Consider the following 11617-nt stretch of genomic DNA (forward strand, 5'->3'; position numbering starts at 1 on the left):
GCAGGAGAGGAAGGCCCTCTATGAGGTGGTTGATTCAGTGACTGGGATAATTGGGATGGGAGTGTCAGAGACAGTGTGATTGGCACAGGACAGAGCGGAGTTTAGGGCTGTTGTACACAGGGTCGCTATGAGTCGTAGGCGACTCGACGGCACATAACAACAACAACATAACAAAGATTGAACAAATTTCTCCATCGTTGTTCCTTAAGAGGCTATGAGTCACAGTTGACTTGAAGGCAGTTGACAATAATACATAAAGCTTTGCCTCTTTGTTTAGGAAGAACAGGCATCCTCAGAAAACTTTTCTTTACATCTTACTAATTATCCTTTACCACATCCCAGAGCTTTTGGTGGCATAGTCTTAAGGATTTTTGCTGTTAACTAACCCAAAGGTGGTGCTTTTCAGATGCTTAATTCCTCCAGCAGCTCTCCAGAAGAAAGTTAGTTAATCTCCTCCAACGTGATTTACAGCCTTGGAAGCCCAGTGAGTAGGTTCCAATAATGGCAATTCAAGAACTGCAAAGGAAGCTCAGGTATATTTGCTTTTAAAAATTTGAATATCCTGTTGAACCATTTCATTTTCGGTGGACAATATTGTTGTTGTTGTTGTTGTTATGTGCCATTGAGTGGCTTGTGATTTATTGAGATCCTATGTACAAGAGCCCTATATGCCGTTCTATTCTGTGCCAGCCTCACCATCTCAAACACACTCATTCCCACCACTCCACTCACAGAATCGATCCGTCTCATTGAGGGTCTTCCTCTCCTGTGCCATCCCTCCACTCTCCCAAACATGATGTCCCTCTCCAAGGACAAGTCCCTCCTTGCAACGTGCCCACATTATGTCAGACGAAGCTTCAGAATCCTTGCCTCCAAGCAGCATTCTGGCTTCACTCTCTCTAGGACAAACTTGTTTGTTCTCCTAGCAGTCCATGGTATATTCAACACTCTCCAGCACCACAACTCAAAGGCATCGATTCTCTTTCTATCATCCCTACTCACTGTCCAACTCTCCAATGCATATCACGTAATTGCAAAGACTATAGCTTGGATCAGGCGCATCTTTAGTCTCCAGCCTGTCGTCGTTGCAGTTCAGTACTCTTGAGAGGTTCCTCACAGCTGACTTTCCCAATGCAATTCATCTCTTGATTTCCTGGCTGCTGTTACCAAGAGTGTTGACTGTGGGTGGAGCCAAGTAAACTAAAACTGTTAACTATATCAATCTCATCACCATCCATACTGATGCTGCCAATTGGCCTAGTGGCATTTATTTTCTTCATGTTGAGCTTCAATCCTTATTGAAGGCTGCAGTCCTTCAGCTTCTGCAGCAAGTGCTTCAGGTCCTCCTCAGTTTCAACAAGCAGGGTTGTCATGCACATAACACAGGTTGTTGATGATTCTTCCATCAATCCTGATGCCACATTCCTCCTCATCCAGCCTAGCGTCTTGGATGATCTATTCTGCATACAGATTGAAAAGGTATGGAGACAAAATACATCCCTGACGGACCCTTCTTGGTTTTGAACCATCCAGTGTCTCCCTGCACTGTTCTTATGACTGCCTCTTGGTCCAAGTATAGACTTTGCATTAGCAAAATAAAATGTTCTGGAATTCCCATTCTTCTCAGAGACAGTCATAGCTTGTTGTGACCCACACAGTCAAAAGCCTTTGCATAGTCAATGAAGCACAGATAGACATTCTTCTGGTATTCTCTGCTTTCCTCCAAGATCCATCTAACATTAGCTATAATATCCCTAGTACCACGACCTCTTCTAAATCCAGCCTGCACACCTGGCAGTTCTCTGTTGACATATTGTTCCAAATGTTTTTGGATAATTTTCAGCAGAATCTTGCTTGCATGTGATACCAATGATATTATTTGATAATTTCCATACTCTGTTGGGTCACCTTTCTTTGGAATGGGAACAAATATCCATCTCTTCCAGTCAGTTGACCAGCTGGCTGTCCTCCAGATTTCTTGGCACAACTTAGCACATCCAAGGCAGCGTCTGTTTGTTGAAATAAATCAGTTGGTATGCTGTCAACTCCTGGAGCCTTGTTCTTTGCCAATTCCTTCAGAGCAACTTGAACTTCTCCTTCATCACCATAGACTCTTGCTCATATATTATTTCATGAAATTCCTCTGTGTCAGCCAATTCCTTCTGATACAGTGACTCTATGTACTCCTTCCATCTTCTCTTGATACTTCCTGGATCATTTAACATTCTACCCAAACTGTCTTTAAGTATTGCCACCTGTGGCTTGAATTTGTTTTTAGCTCCTTCAGCTTAAGAAACCCTAAGCGAGTCCAGCCCTTTTGATTTTCTGACTCCAGCTCTCTGCACATTTCATTATAGTATCTTGCTTTGTCATCCTGAGCTTCCTTTTGAAATTTTCTGTTCAGCTCTTTGATTTCTTGATTTCTTTTTTTAGCTTTCGCTTCTTGGCACTCTACTGCAATACTCAGAGTCTCATCTGACATCCATCTTGGTCTTTTCTTCTTCTTCAGCCTTTGTAATGATCTATTATTGCTTTCTTCATGAACAATTTTCTTGATATCTTCCCAGAGCTCATTTGGTGCTCAGGGCCTCAAACCTGTCCCTGAGATGTCTTGAAATTCAAGTGGGACAGACTTAAGGTCAAATCTTAGTTCCTGTGGATTTGATTTAATTTTCCTCAACTTCATCTTGAACCTGCATATGAGTAGTTGGTGGACAACATTAGGGCACTTCACTCCAAAATAATTTAACTTGATGGTTTAACAATAAGGAAATTTACCTCTGTAAGATTTATCAATATATTTTAAATTGTTCTTTGCAGCTAAAACAAATTTAATCACTATGAACATATATTCTGATATGTAATGTTGTTGTTAAATATCATCAAATCAGAACTGACCCATAATTGACCCTCCAGCAGGTTTTCCAAGCCAGTAAATTGAACAGGAGGAGACTGCCAATCTTTATCCCACAGAGCAGCTGGTGGATTTGAACTATGTACTTTTGGGTTTGGTAACACAACTACTAATCCCTAAGCCACCAGCAACCCCTAATATGTAATACATACTCATACGTTGTAATTTCCCAAAACGCCTTCTCTGTTTTGTTTAAGCAGGCATAAAGATGAGGGAGATAAAGACCCCAACTCATATATTATTGGTAGGATATAAACTGGATAAACTTTCTTGGGAGACCCTAGGATAGTCCTCATGGCTATGTAAAATGTGTAAATAATTTAACAACAACAATTCAATTTGACATTTTTCTCCTACAGAACTACTTGGAAATAAGGGCAAACAGCTGTGTAAGACTGCTTATTGATGCATATTTATGTAAAAGTAAAAAAAAAATTAAAACAATCTAAATAATCATGCATTCACTCACTTATGGTTTTTGGCTTATCTATCAAAATCCTTCTGAACTATGCTGCCAATACTCAACCATTCACATAGAGAATGCTAAATTATGTCACATTCATACAATATGAACTATCCCATTATATAACCACATCATAATATAGAGTATTAGAAAACAGATTGGAGAATAATGTAATGCAGAGTAATGCCAAAATTTTAGTCAACAAACCTGTGGTATACATACATGTCAAAATACATGGGGTGTGTGTGTGTGTGTGTGTGTGTGTGTGTGTGTGTTGTAAACATTCAGAAAACTCAATATTGGCACTTCTGGTAAGATGAAATAGACATAGAAAATGAAAGGGAGATTGCACTTTTTAGTGTGCAGAAATGTAGAAAAGAAAACAGGTCTGCAAAGATGAAGGAGGCCATCCAAGACCATTTGTGAAGGGAGAGAGGCTGGGAGCCGCTCCCAAGCAGAGGCCCAACAGGTGCTGGTAATTTCCATCTCTATCTGGCAGGAGGCCTTCAGCAGAGCATAAACAAAGCAGTGATAGTCTCTGCAAGATACCATAAGAAATCCAGGCTGGGAGTTCCAAAGCTAGGGAAGAGAGAGATTCTTGTGATCTAGGATTTATTTTATTTCTTTGAAGTTAATGCCAAGAATCCAAATGCTTTAAAAAGCTCTAAATATTTCTCAGTTGGCATTATTAGTCCACTTGTGGATGCCTGTGCCTGTAAAAAGAATCCTCCTCCTCTTCCTCCTCCATATCTACACTTACACTTCTGATGCGGGTTTCATCGATAACTAAGTGCTTAAGCGCTTTATTCCTGGGATTTTGAGACTTGTATTATAGCAAAGAATTTGCTCCAATACTTAAGGCAAAACCAACCATATTTAAAAGAAAACTTTCTTTCTTATTAGGTATCAATATATATTTTAGTGCAACGATCTACTATCCAAATGATTGATCAAATATAAAAACTATACTTCTTCTATGACATTGTCCCCTTGTCTCATTGTTGAATAAACATTAAAAAAATACTCACTTAGAATTTTTTTTTTCAGATTTCAGGTTTGGCAATAATGTAGACAAGTAAGTGATATTTTTATTTTACTTTTATTGTGATATTATTCCTTAATTATGTTGAACTCCTAAATTATCTGAATTTCCCATAATACACTTTAATGAATAAAAAAAAAAAAAAAAGAGGACTTCGCCCAAGCTTTCTGGAAGAATGAAGGAAGACGTCATAATGTGCAGGACTAAGGGAACTTTGTGACTCTGACCTAAGTCATGAGGCTAAAGGTCAAAGTTCCTGAACATCTGAGTAGGTGTCTGGAATAAAGGATTGTATCCTATTACCACCCTGAATTTTATAGCCTATTAACTTCCCTAATAAACCCCAGAATTGTGAATAAAAAAAAAATAACCTTTCATAACAATGTGCCCAAAGTACATGAGATGATGTTTCATTATCTTTGCCTTCAAGGAGCACTCTGGCTGAATCTTCTCTATGACATATCTGTTCATTGTTTTGATTGTCCATGGGATGGACCTTTGGCACTCTTCTCCAATGCCAAAGTTCAAAGACATCAATTCTTCTTCTGCCATCTTTAGTCATTGTCCAGCTCCCAGATGCATAGCAAATGACTAAAAAGACTATGGCCTGAATCAGGCCCATCTTAGTCCTCATGACATAATTACTCCTTAAAAAATTTCGTCAAGTCCCTGACTATAGACTTTCCCAGTGCAATCTATCTCTTAATCTCCTGACTACTAGTACCAACTGTATTGATTGTGGTTCCAAGGAAGATGAAGTCGTTGACAGTCTCAGTTTTTTCTCAGTTAATCATGATGTTGCCTATTGGGCCAGTGGTGAAGACTGTTCTTGACAGTGAGATGAAATCCATATTGAAAGCTGCAATGTTTAACCTTCTGCAGCAAATGTTTAAGTCCTTTTCACTTACAGTAAGTAGGGCTGTGTCATCTGCATAACAAAGATTATTGATGATTTTTTCTTGAATCCTGATGCCACATTTTTCTTCACAGAGTCCAGCTTCTTGAATAATTTGCTCAGCATATAAATAGGTATGGAGAAAATATACAACCCTGATGCACACCTTGCCTAATTTTAAACTGGGCAGTGTTCCCTTGCTCTATTCACGTAACAGTCATTTGACTGTGTAGATCATAACAAACTGTGGCTGACTCTGAGAAGAATGGGAATCCCAGAACACTTGGTCGTTCTAATGCGAAACTTATACTTGGACCAGGAGGCAGTCGTCAAAACAGAGCAAGGGAACACTGCATGGTTCAAAATTGGGAAGGGCATACGCCAGGGATGCATCCTATCTCCATACCTTTTCAACCTATATGCAGAACAGATTATCCGAGAGGCTGGGCTCTATGAGAAATATGGGGTCAAGATTGGTGGACGATTTATCAAAAATCTGCATTATGCGGATGACACAACCCTGCTTGCTGAAACTGAGGAAGACCTGAAGCGCCTGCTGCAGAGTGTCAAGGACTGCAACCTACAATATGGATTGAGGCTCAATGTCAAGAAGACAAAGATTCTCACCACCGGACCAATTGGCAGCATCAGGATGGATGGTGAAGAGATTGAGATTGTACACAGCTTTAGTTTGCTTGGCTCCATAGTCAACAGTCTCGGCACCAGCAGCCAGGAAATTAAAAGGCGCATTGCCATGGGAAAGTCTGCTGTTAGGGACCTCTCCAAAGTGCTGAAGAGCAATGGTATCTCTTTGGAGACTAAGGTGCGTCTGATACAGGCCATGGTCTTCGCAATCACCTGTTATGCATCAGAGAGTTGGACAATGAACAGGGAGGATCGAAGGAGAATTGATGCCTTTGAGCTGTGGTGCTGGAGAATAGTATTGAGAATACCATGGACTGCTAGGAAAACAAACAGATTTGTCCTGGAAAGGGTTAAACCAGGTGGCTCCTTGGAGGCAAGGATTCTGAGGCTCCATCTAACATACTTTGGACATGTTGTGAGGAGAGACCAGTCCTTAGAGAGGGACATCATGCTTGGGAGGGTGGAGGGACAGCACAGGAGAGGAAGGCCCTCTATGAGGTAGATTGATTCAGTGACTGGGATAATTGGGATGGGAGTGTCAGAGAGGGTGCGATTGGCACAGGACAGAGCGGAGTTTAGGGTGTTGTACATAGGGTCTCTATGAGTTGCAGGCGACTCGACGGCATATAACAACAACAAGAACACAATCAAGTGTTCAGGAATTCCCATTCTTCTCAATGTTAGCCATAATTTATGATCCGCACAATATAGTTTTTGTCAGCAGATCCCCAAAATTATTAGTGGTACTACACTAAAAATAACAGAGAAAAACATTTTATTTCCTTACATTTTTAAAAACAATTTTAGCTTGGCCTACCTCACTTTTTTTTTTTTCTTGTAACTTTTATTCTTGCAGGACTGTGTTTGACAACCCAGAAGATGCTGTTTTTGTGAGATCTTTGAAGAGATCCGTGATGACTATCACGTCTCTGAACTGGAACACAGTCCCAACCCGAGATGAAAAATATCTTGAAGGGAAAGGCACCGAACCTGCTGAAAGGCTCACCGTCACACTGAGATAACACAAACTCCCGGTGTTTCCAGAAATCATAGCTGTTTTCAGTTACATTTTAAACTTCTCCATGATTTAGCATATGTTTTTTTTATTCAAAACATTTAAACTGAAACACTCAGTAAAAAATCAAAACCGTTTCTGTTGAAGTAACACATGTGCCATGAGATGTCTACATCAGAAGCATTCAGCTGAACACATTCTAAGAACTGAACATGTTTAAGTAACCAGCATCTTGGATCAAGAAGCAGAATATATCTTTGCATTCTAAAAGTGCCTCATTCCTGTCACTGGTCACTGCTCACTGCTCACTCTTCAAACGTCATGAGTGTCTTGCTTCCAAGACCTCATGTCCATTTTTGAAAGGCATATATAGAGTCAAAGATGTCTTGTGTCTGATTTCTTTCCCATGACACTGTAAGATATAATAACCATTTTGTTGCTAAAAACAATAATCCTGTCGTTGTCTTTGTTTTCATTATTCCTCTGTATGAATACACTCTGATTTATGATTATTTTCAAAATCCAGTCAACTGTTTTTCTTCTCGGCTCTGGAGGCATTTGCAGACTCTGAGTGTGGGCTAATGATCTGGACTCAGCCCAGCTAGAGCCTGTTGTTAGTAGAAACAGAAACGGAAAGAGCTGCGAGCTGTTGCCGGGTGCTGAGTGACAAAGCTGGTCACTTAAGGTAACTCAGAGGCACAGCTGGTTCTCCCAGAAGAAAGGTGCCGAATTCTGAGGGTGGGTCAAGGGCTAATGAACTGGATCAGAAGCATCTAAAAGGCAGAGTGACATCTTTCCCTCTCTGATGGCACTTAGGAAACAGCCACACACACTATTGTGGTGGAGCCAATATCAAAACAGGCGAGAGAGCAAAGTCCTTGGGAGAAGAACGAATTGACACTTTGAACCTTCAGCCTCCATGCACCGGCAGGCACTTAAGGACCCAGGAAATACCACAGCTATAACACAATGGCTTTCTGACCTATTATTTGATAGCTCAAGAGATACTATGTACAATACATGTTACTGTATTAAGCATGCACTATGTAAGGCTGTATTGAGTGCAACTCTGGCACTTTGGGGGAATGTACTAACAATTCAACTCATGGTGACCTAACGTGTGTACGGTAGAGGTACACCAAGGAGTTTCCAAGTCTCTGACTTTCTGAGGGCAGATCCTAAAGCTTGACCTCTGAAGTATATCTGGGTGGGCTTAACCACCAAATTTCAGGTTAATTGTCCAACTGTTTTACCAGGCAAGGAGTTCTTATCTGTGTTAAAAGGTTAAAATAAAGACAAATTCATAAAGCTGTTGTGACTACGAAGCGAGATAGTGTCAGAGACCTCATAACTTCCAGTGTTAGCTATTTTTATTACCTACTGAATCTCAACGGAGCCCTGGTGGTTGGTGGTGAGATGGTTATGTGGTCAGCTACTTAACTGAGAGGGTGGTTTGAACCTACTCAGGGGGTTATTAAGAGCTGGGGGGAAAAAACCTCTTGAAAACCAGCAAGCTCAAACTTACTGCCATTAAGTCAATTCTTACTCATTGTGACCCTCCATTGGGTTTCTGAGGCTGTAAGTTAGAAGGCAGAGAGTATCTACCTTTCTTCCCTGGAGCAGCTGGTGGATTTGAACCTCTGGAGATGTGTGACCTTTGGGTTAATAATGCAACTCAGTATGGACTATCCCACCAGAGCACCTCCTCTGAGAATGTTATTTTTGTTGAGTACTGTTGAATCAGAACCGACCCATAGCTGACCCTCCAGCAGGTTTTCAGAGGCAGTTGATCGCGCGGGAGGAGACTGCCCATTCTTCTACTGCAGAGATTCAAACTGATGGGTTCAAACCACATGCCTTTGGGATTGTAGTGCAGCTTCTACCAGTAGGCCACCAAACTCCTCTTGTTTGAGAATAAGATCTAGGAGCATGCTTCTTTAAAGACAATAGCCTAGCAAACACTATGGGGCCAACTTATTCTTATCATATGGGTCCACCAGAAGTCAGAATTGTTGAGTCCAAGAGCCTCACTGGCTCATTGAATAGCTACTATCTGCTCACTGTACAAGAATTATTCTATTTAAGACTATCATAAACCTGTCTTTTTCATGAAGTTTTTTGATAACAGGTAGAAAATACATTAACATGGGTTTAAAAAAAATAACAAGCATGGCTAACTTTTTATGGTATTACAATTGTTGTTACTGTTGTTAGGTACCATCGGGTCAACTGACTTACAGCAGCTACTAAAAACTGAACCAAATTGTGTCCTCTCTTTTGTGCCATCCTTACCATCTCCGACATACTTGAGCCCGTTGTTAAAGTCACTATGTCGATCCATCTTGTTGTCAGTCTGTCTTTTGCTGGTTCTCCATCTTTCCAAGCATGATGCCTTTTTCCAAGGAACAGCCCCTCATAAAGTATGCCCAAAGTATGTGAGATGAAGTGTCACCATTCTGCCTCTAAGGAACACCTAGTAGAAAGAGTTTACTTTAGAGTTGTGATGAATGAAGGATTATAATCAGAACCAACCCATTATTCCTTTAAACAACATTTCCTGATAGCTCTTCCATGGCACACATCTGAGAACTTTAATACTGATATGTTTTGTGTCTAAAGTCCTCTTTGTCCCATCTTTAAGTTTCCATTTACACCAGCTATCATCATTAGGAGACCTGTTAGGAGCACAGTGAATTGTAATGTGCCCACCACAGGGTCTGAACTCACCCAGGAATCCCCACTGGAGAAATGACCTAGCAATCTGGCCCTATAGGGAAGAAAAATTGATGTCTCTGAGTTGATGTATGGAAAAGGGTACTGAACATCCCGTGGACTGCCAAAAAACAAACAGATATGTCTTGGAAAAAGCACAACCAGAGTGTTCCTCGGAGGCAAAGATGACAAAACTTTGTCCCATATAACATGTTGCTAGTAGAGGCTATTCCTTGGAAAGGAACATCATGCTAGGAAAGGCGGAGGGTTAGTGAAAGAGAGGACAACTCTCTTCCAATCAGATGGATTGACACGATGACTGTATCAATGGGTTCAAGTATGTCAGAAATTATGAGGATGACACAGGCTAGAAGAGGATTCAAATCCATTGTTCACAGGGTCATTCTGAGTCATGCTTGATGGTACTTAACAACAACAACATGGGACAGTTCTACTCTCTCCCTTTGGGACTCGATATGTGTTTCACTTGACAGCACACAGCAGCAACATCATGGTGTTAGATGCTCTCCATATTAGCACCTCAATGAAGGAAAAGAAATCACTTCTACATTGCCACACCTTATCTTTTTTCTTTTTTATTTCCTTCTGCTTTTTCACAATATCCGTAGTAAAAAGATCCCAGTACAATAGCCACTGGAAAACAGGTGAAAAACAGGAGGAGAATAACACAAATATTGAAACAAAATACAGGCATATGTTCGAAATATCTAGGATTCCATTCCATAACCACTACAATAAAGCAAATATCACAATAAAACTAGTCATAAGACTTTTCCCCAGGGCATAAAAATTACATTTATACTATACTGTAATGTGTAATAGCATTGTTTAAAAATTAAGCATTATTTAAAATCTTAAAATATTACAGGAATTACAAATATGTGGCATAAAGACATGAAGTGTGCACGTGCTACTGGAAAAAATTATGTTAATAGAGCTCATTGACACAAACCTTCAATTTATAAAAAATATAACACAGATGAAGTACAGTAAAGTACGATTTAGTAAAAGAAGTATCCCATCTATAATTTGAAAAACAGGGGACCATGGTATAAAGCATGTTTGTGGAGGAGGAAAATCTAGGGGACCATTTTGCTTTTTAAGATGCATGTTTATCTGTGTAGAGATTAGTTACTTTAATGAGTTACACATTTTCCAAATAAGGTATGGTATGAGTGACAAGTTCAGACAAAATCTGTCTGATAAATATCTCTCCAGTTAATGGATAACAATGATTCCACTTTCATGATGTCTTCCTGGAACAACGTGGTTTGTATAGAATATGTGTTGGGGCAAAGAAAATTTAAAAGTGAGTATGAGAAAAGAAAAGTAGCCTGGTCAAAGAATATATGAAGTGAAATGAAATTCTAGACTTTGCTCTGTAAATTATACATATTTATTTTTAAAATGACAAAGGTATTCACAACCGGTGGCCTAGAAGGTAGGCAATTGTGCTGCCAACCCAAAGGCAGGTAGTTCAAATGCATCAACATAGGTCGGTTCTGACTCAAAGGCAGATGAGAGTGTGAGTGTTGGAATCTCTTAAATGCCTTAATATTTGTTGCTATGGGCTGTCAAGGCAGAACCAAGCCATAGCTGAGCCTTCAGCAGGTTTCAGAGACTATAAATCACACAGGAAGAGACTGCCCATCCTCCTTCAGCAGACCAGCTCATGGGCTCAAACTGCCTCCCTTTGGGATGGCAGTACCACTTCTTATTACTTGGCCATGGGAGCTCCCTGATATTTTAAACTAGTATTTGTTAAGTTTGTCTAATATTCCTACCTGCCACAGGCAGCAATAAACCTTGAAGCAAAATGTAAGTCATTAATAATCATAGGCACAATTTACTTTACAATCAATACAAGAAATACTGAAACACAGCACTATCTTCAGGTACCATGTACTCTC

The 11617-nt window shown here is 40.1% G+C and overlaps 1 protein-coding gene across 1 annotated transcript in view; it reads left to right on the forward strand.

Moving 5' to 3' along the window:
• LRRC72 (leucine rich repeat containing 72) overlaps positions 1 to 6981 on the forward strand; it is a 74904-nt gene extending 67923 nt beyond the window's left edge. The window contains exons 8-9 of the mRNA XM_006880380.1: positions 4425 to 4452; positions 6816 to 6981. Coding sequence (XP_006880442.1) covers positions 4425 to 4452; positions 6816 to 6981 — 194 coding nt within the window. The remainder of the gene's footprint in view (positions 1 to 4424; positions 4453 to 6815) is intronic.
• Positions 6982 to 11617: the final 4636 nt, after the last annotated feature.

This window comes from Elephantulus edwardii, unplaced genomic scaffold (assembly GCF_000299155.1).
Source record: "Elephantulus edwardii isolate Elephantulus edwardi_28Jun2011 unplaced genomic scaffold, EleEdw1.0 scaffold00007, whole genome shotgun sequence".
NCBI lineage: Eukaryota > Metazoa > Chordata > Mammalia > Macroscelidea > Macroscelididae > Elephantulus > Elephantulus edwardii.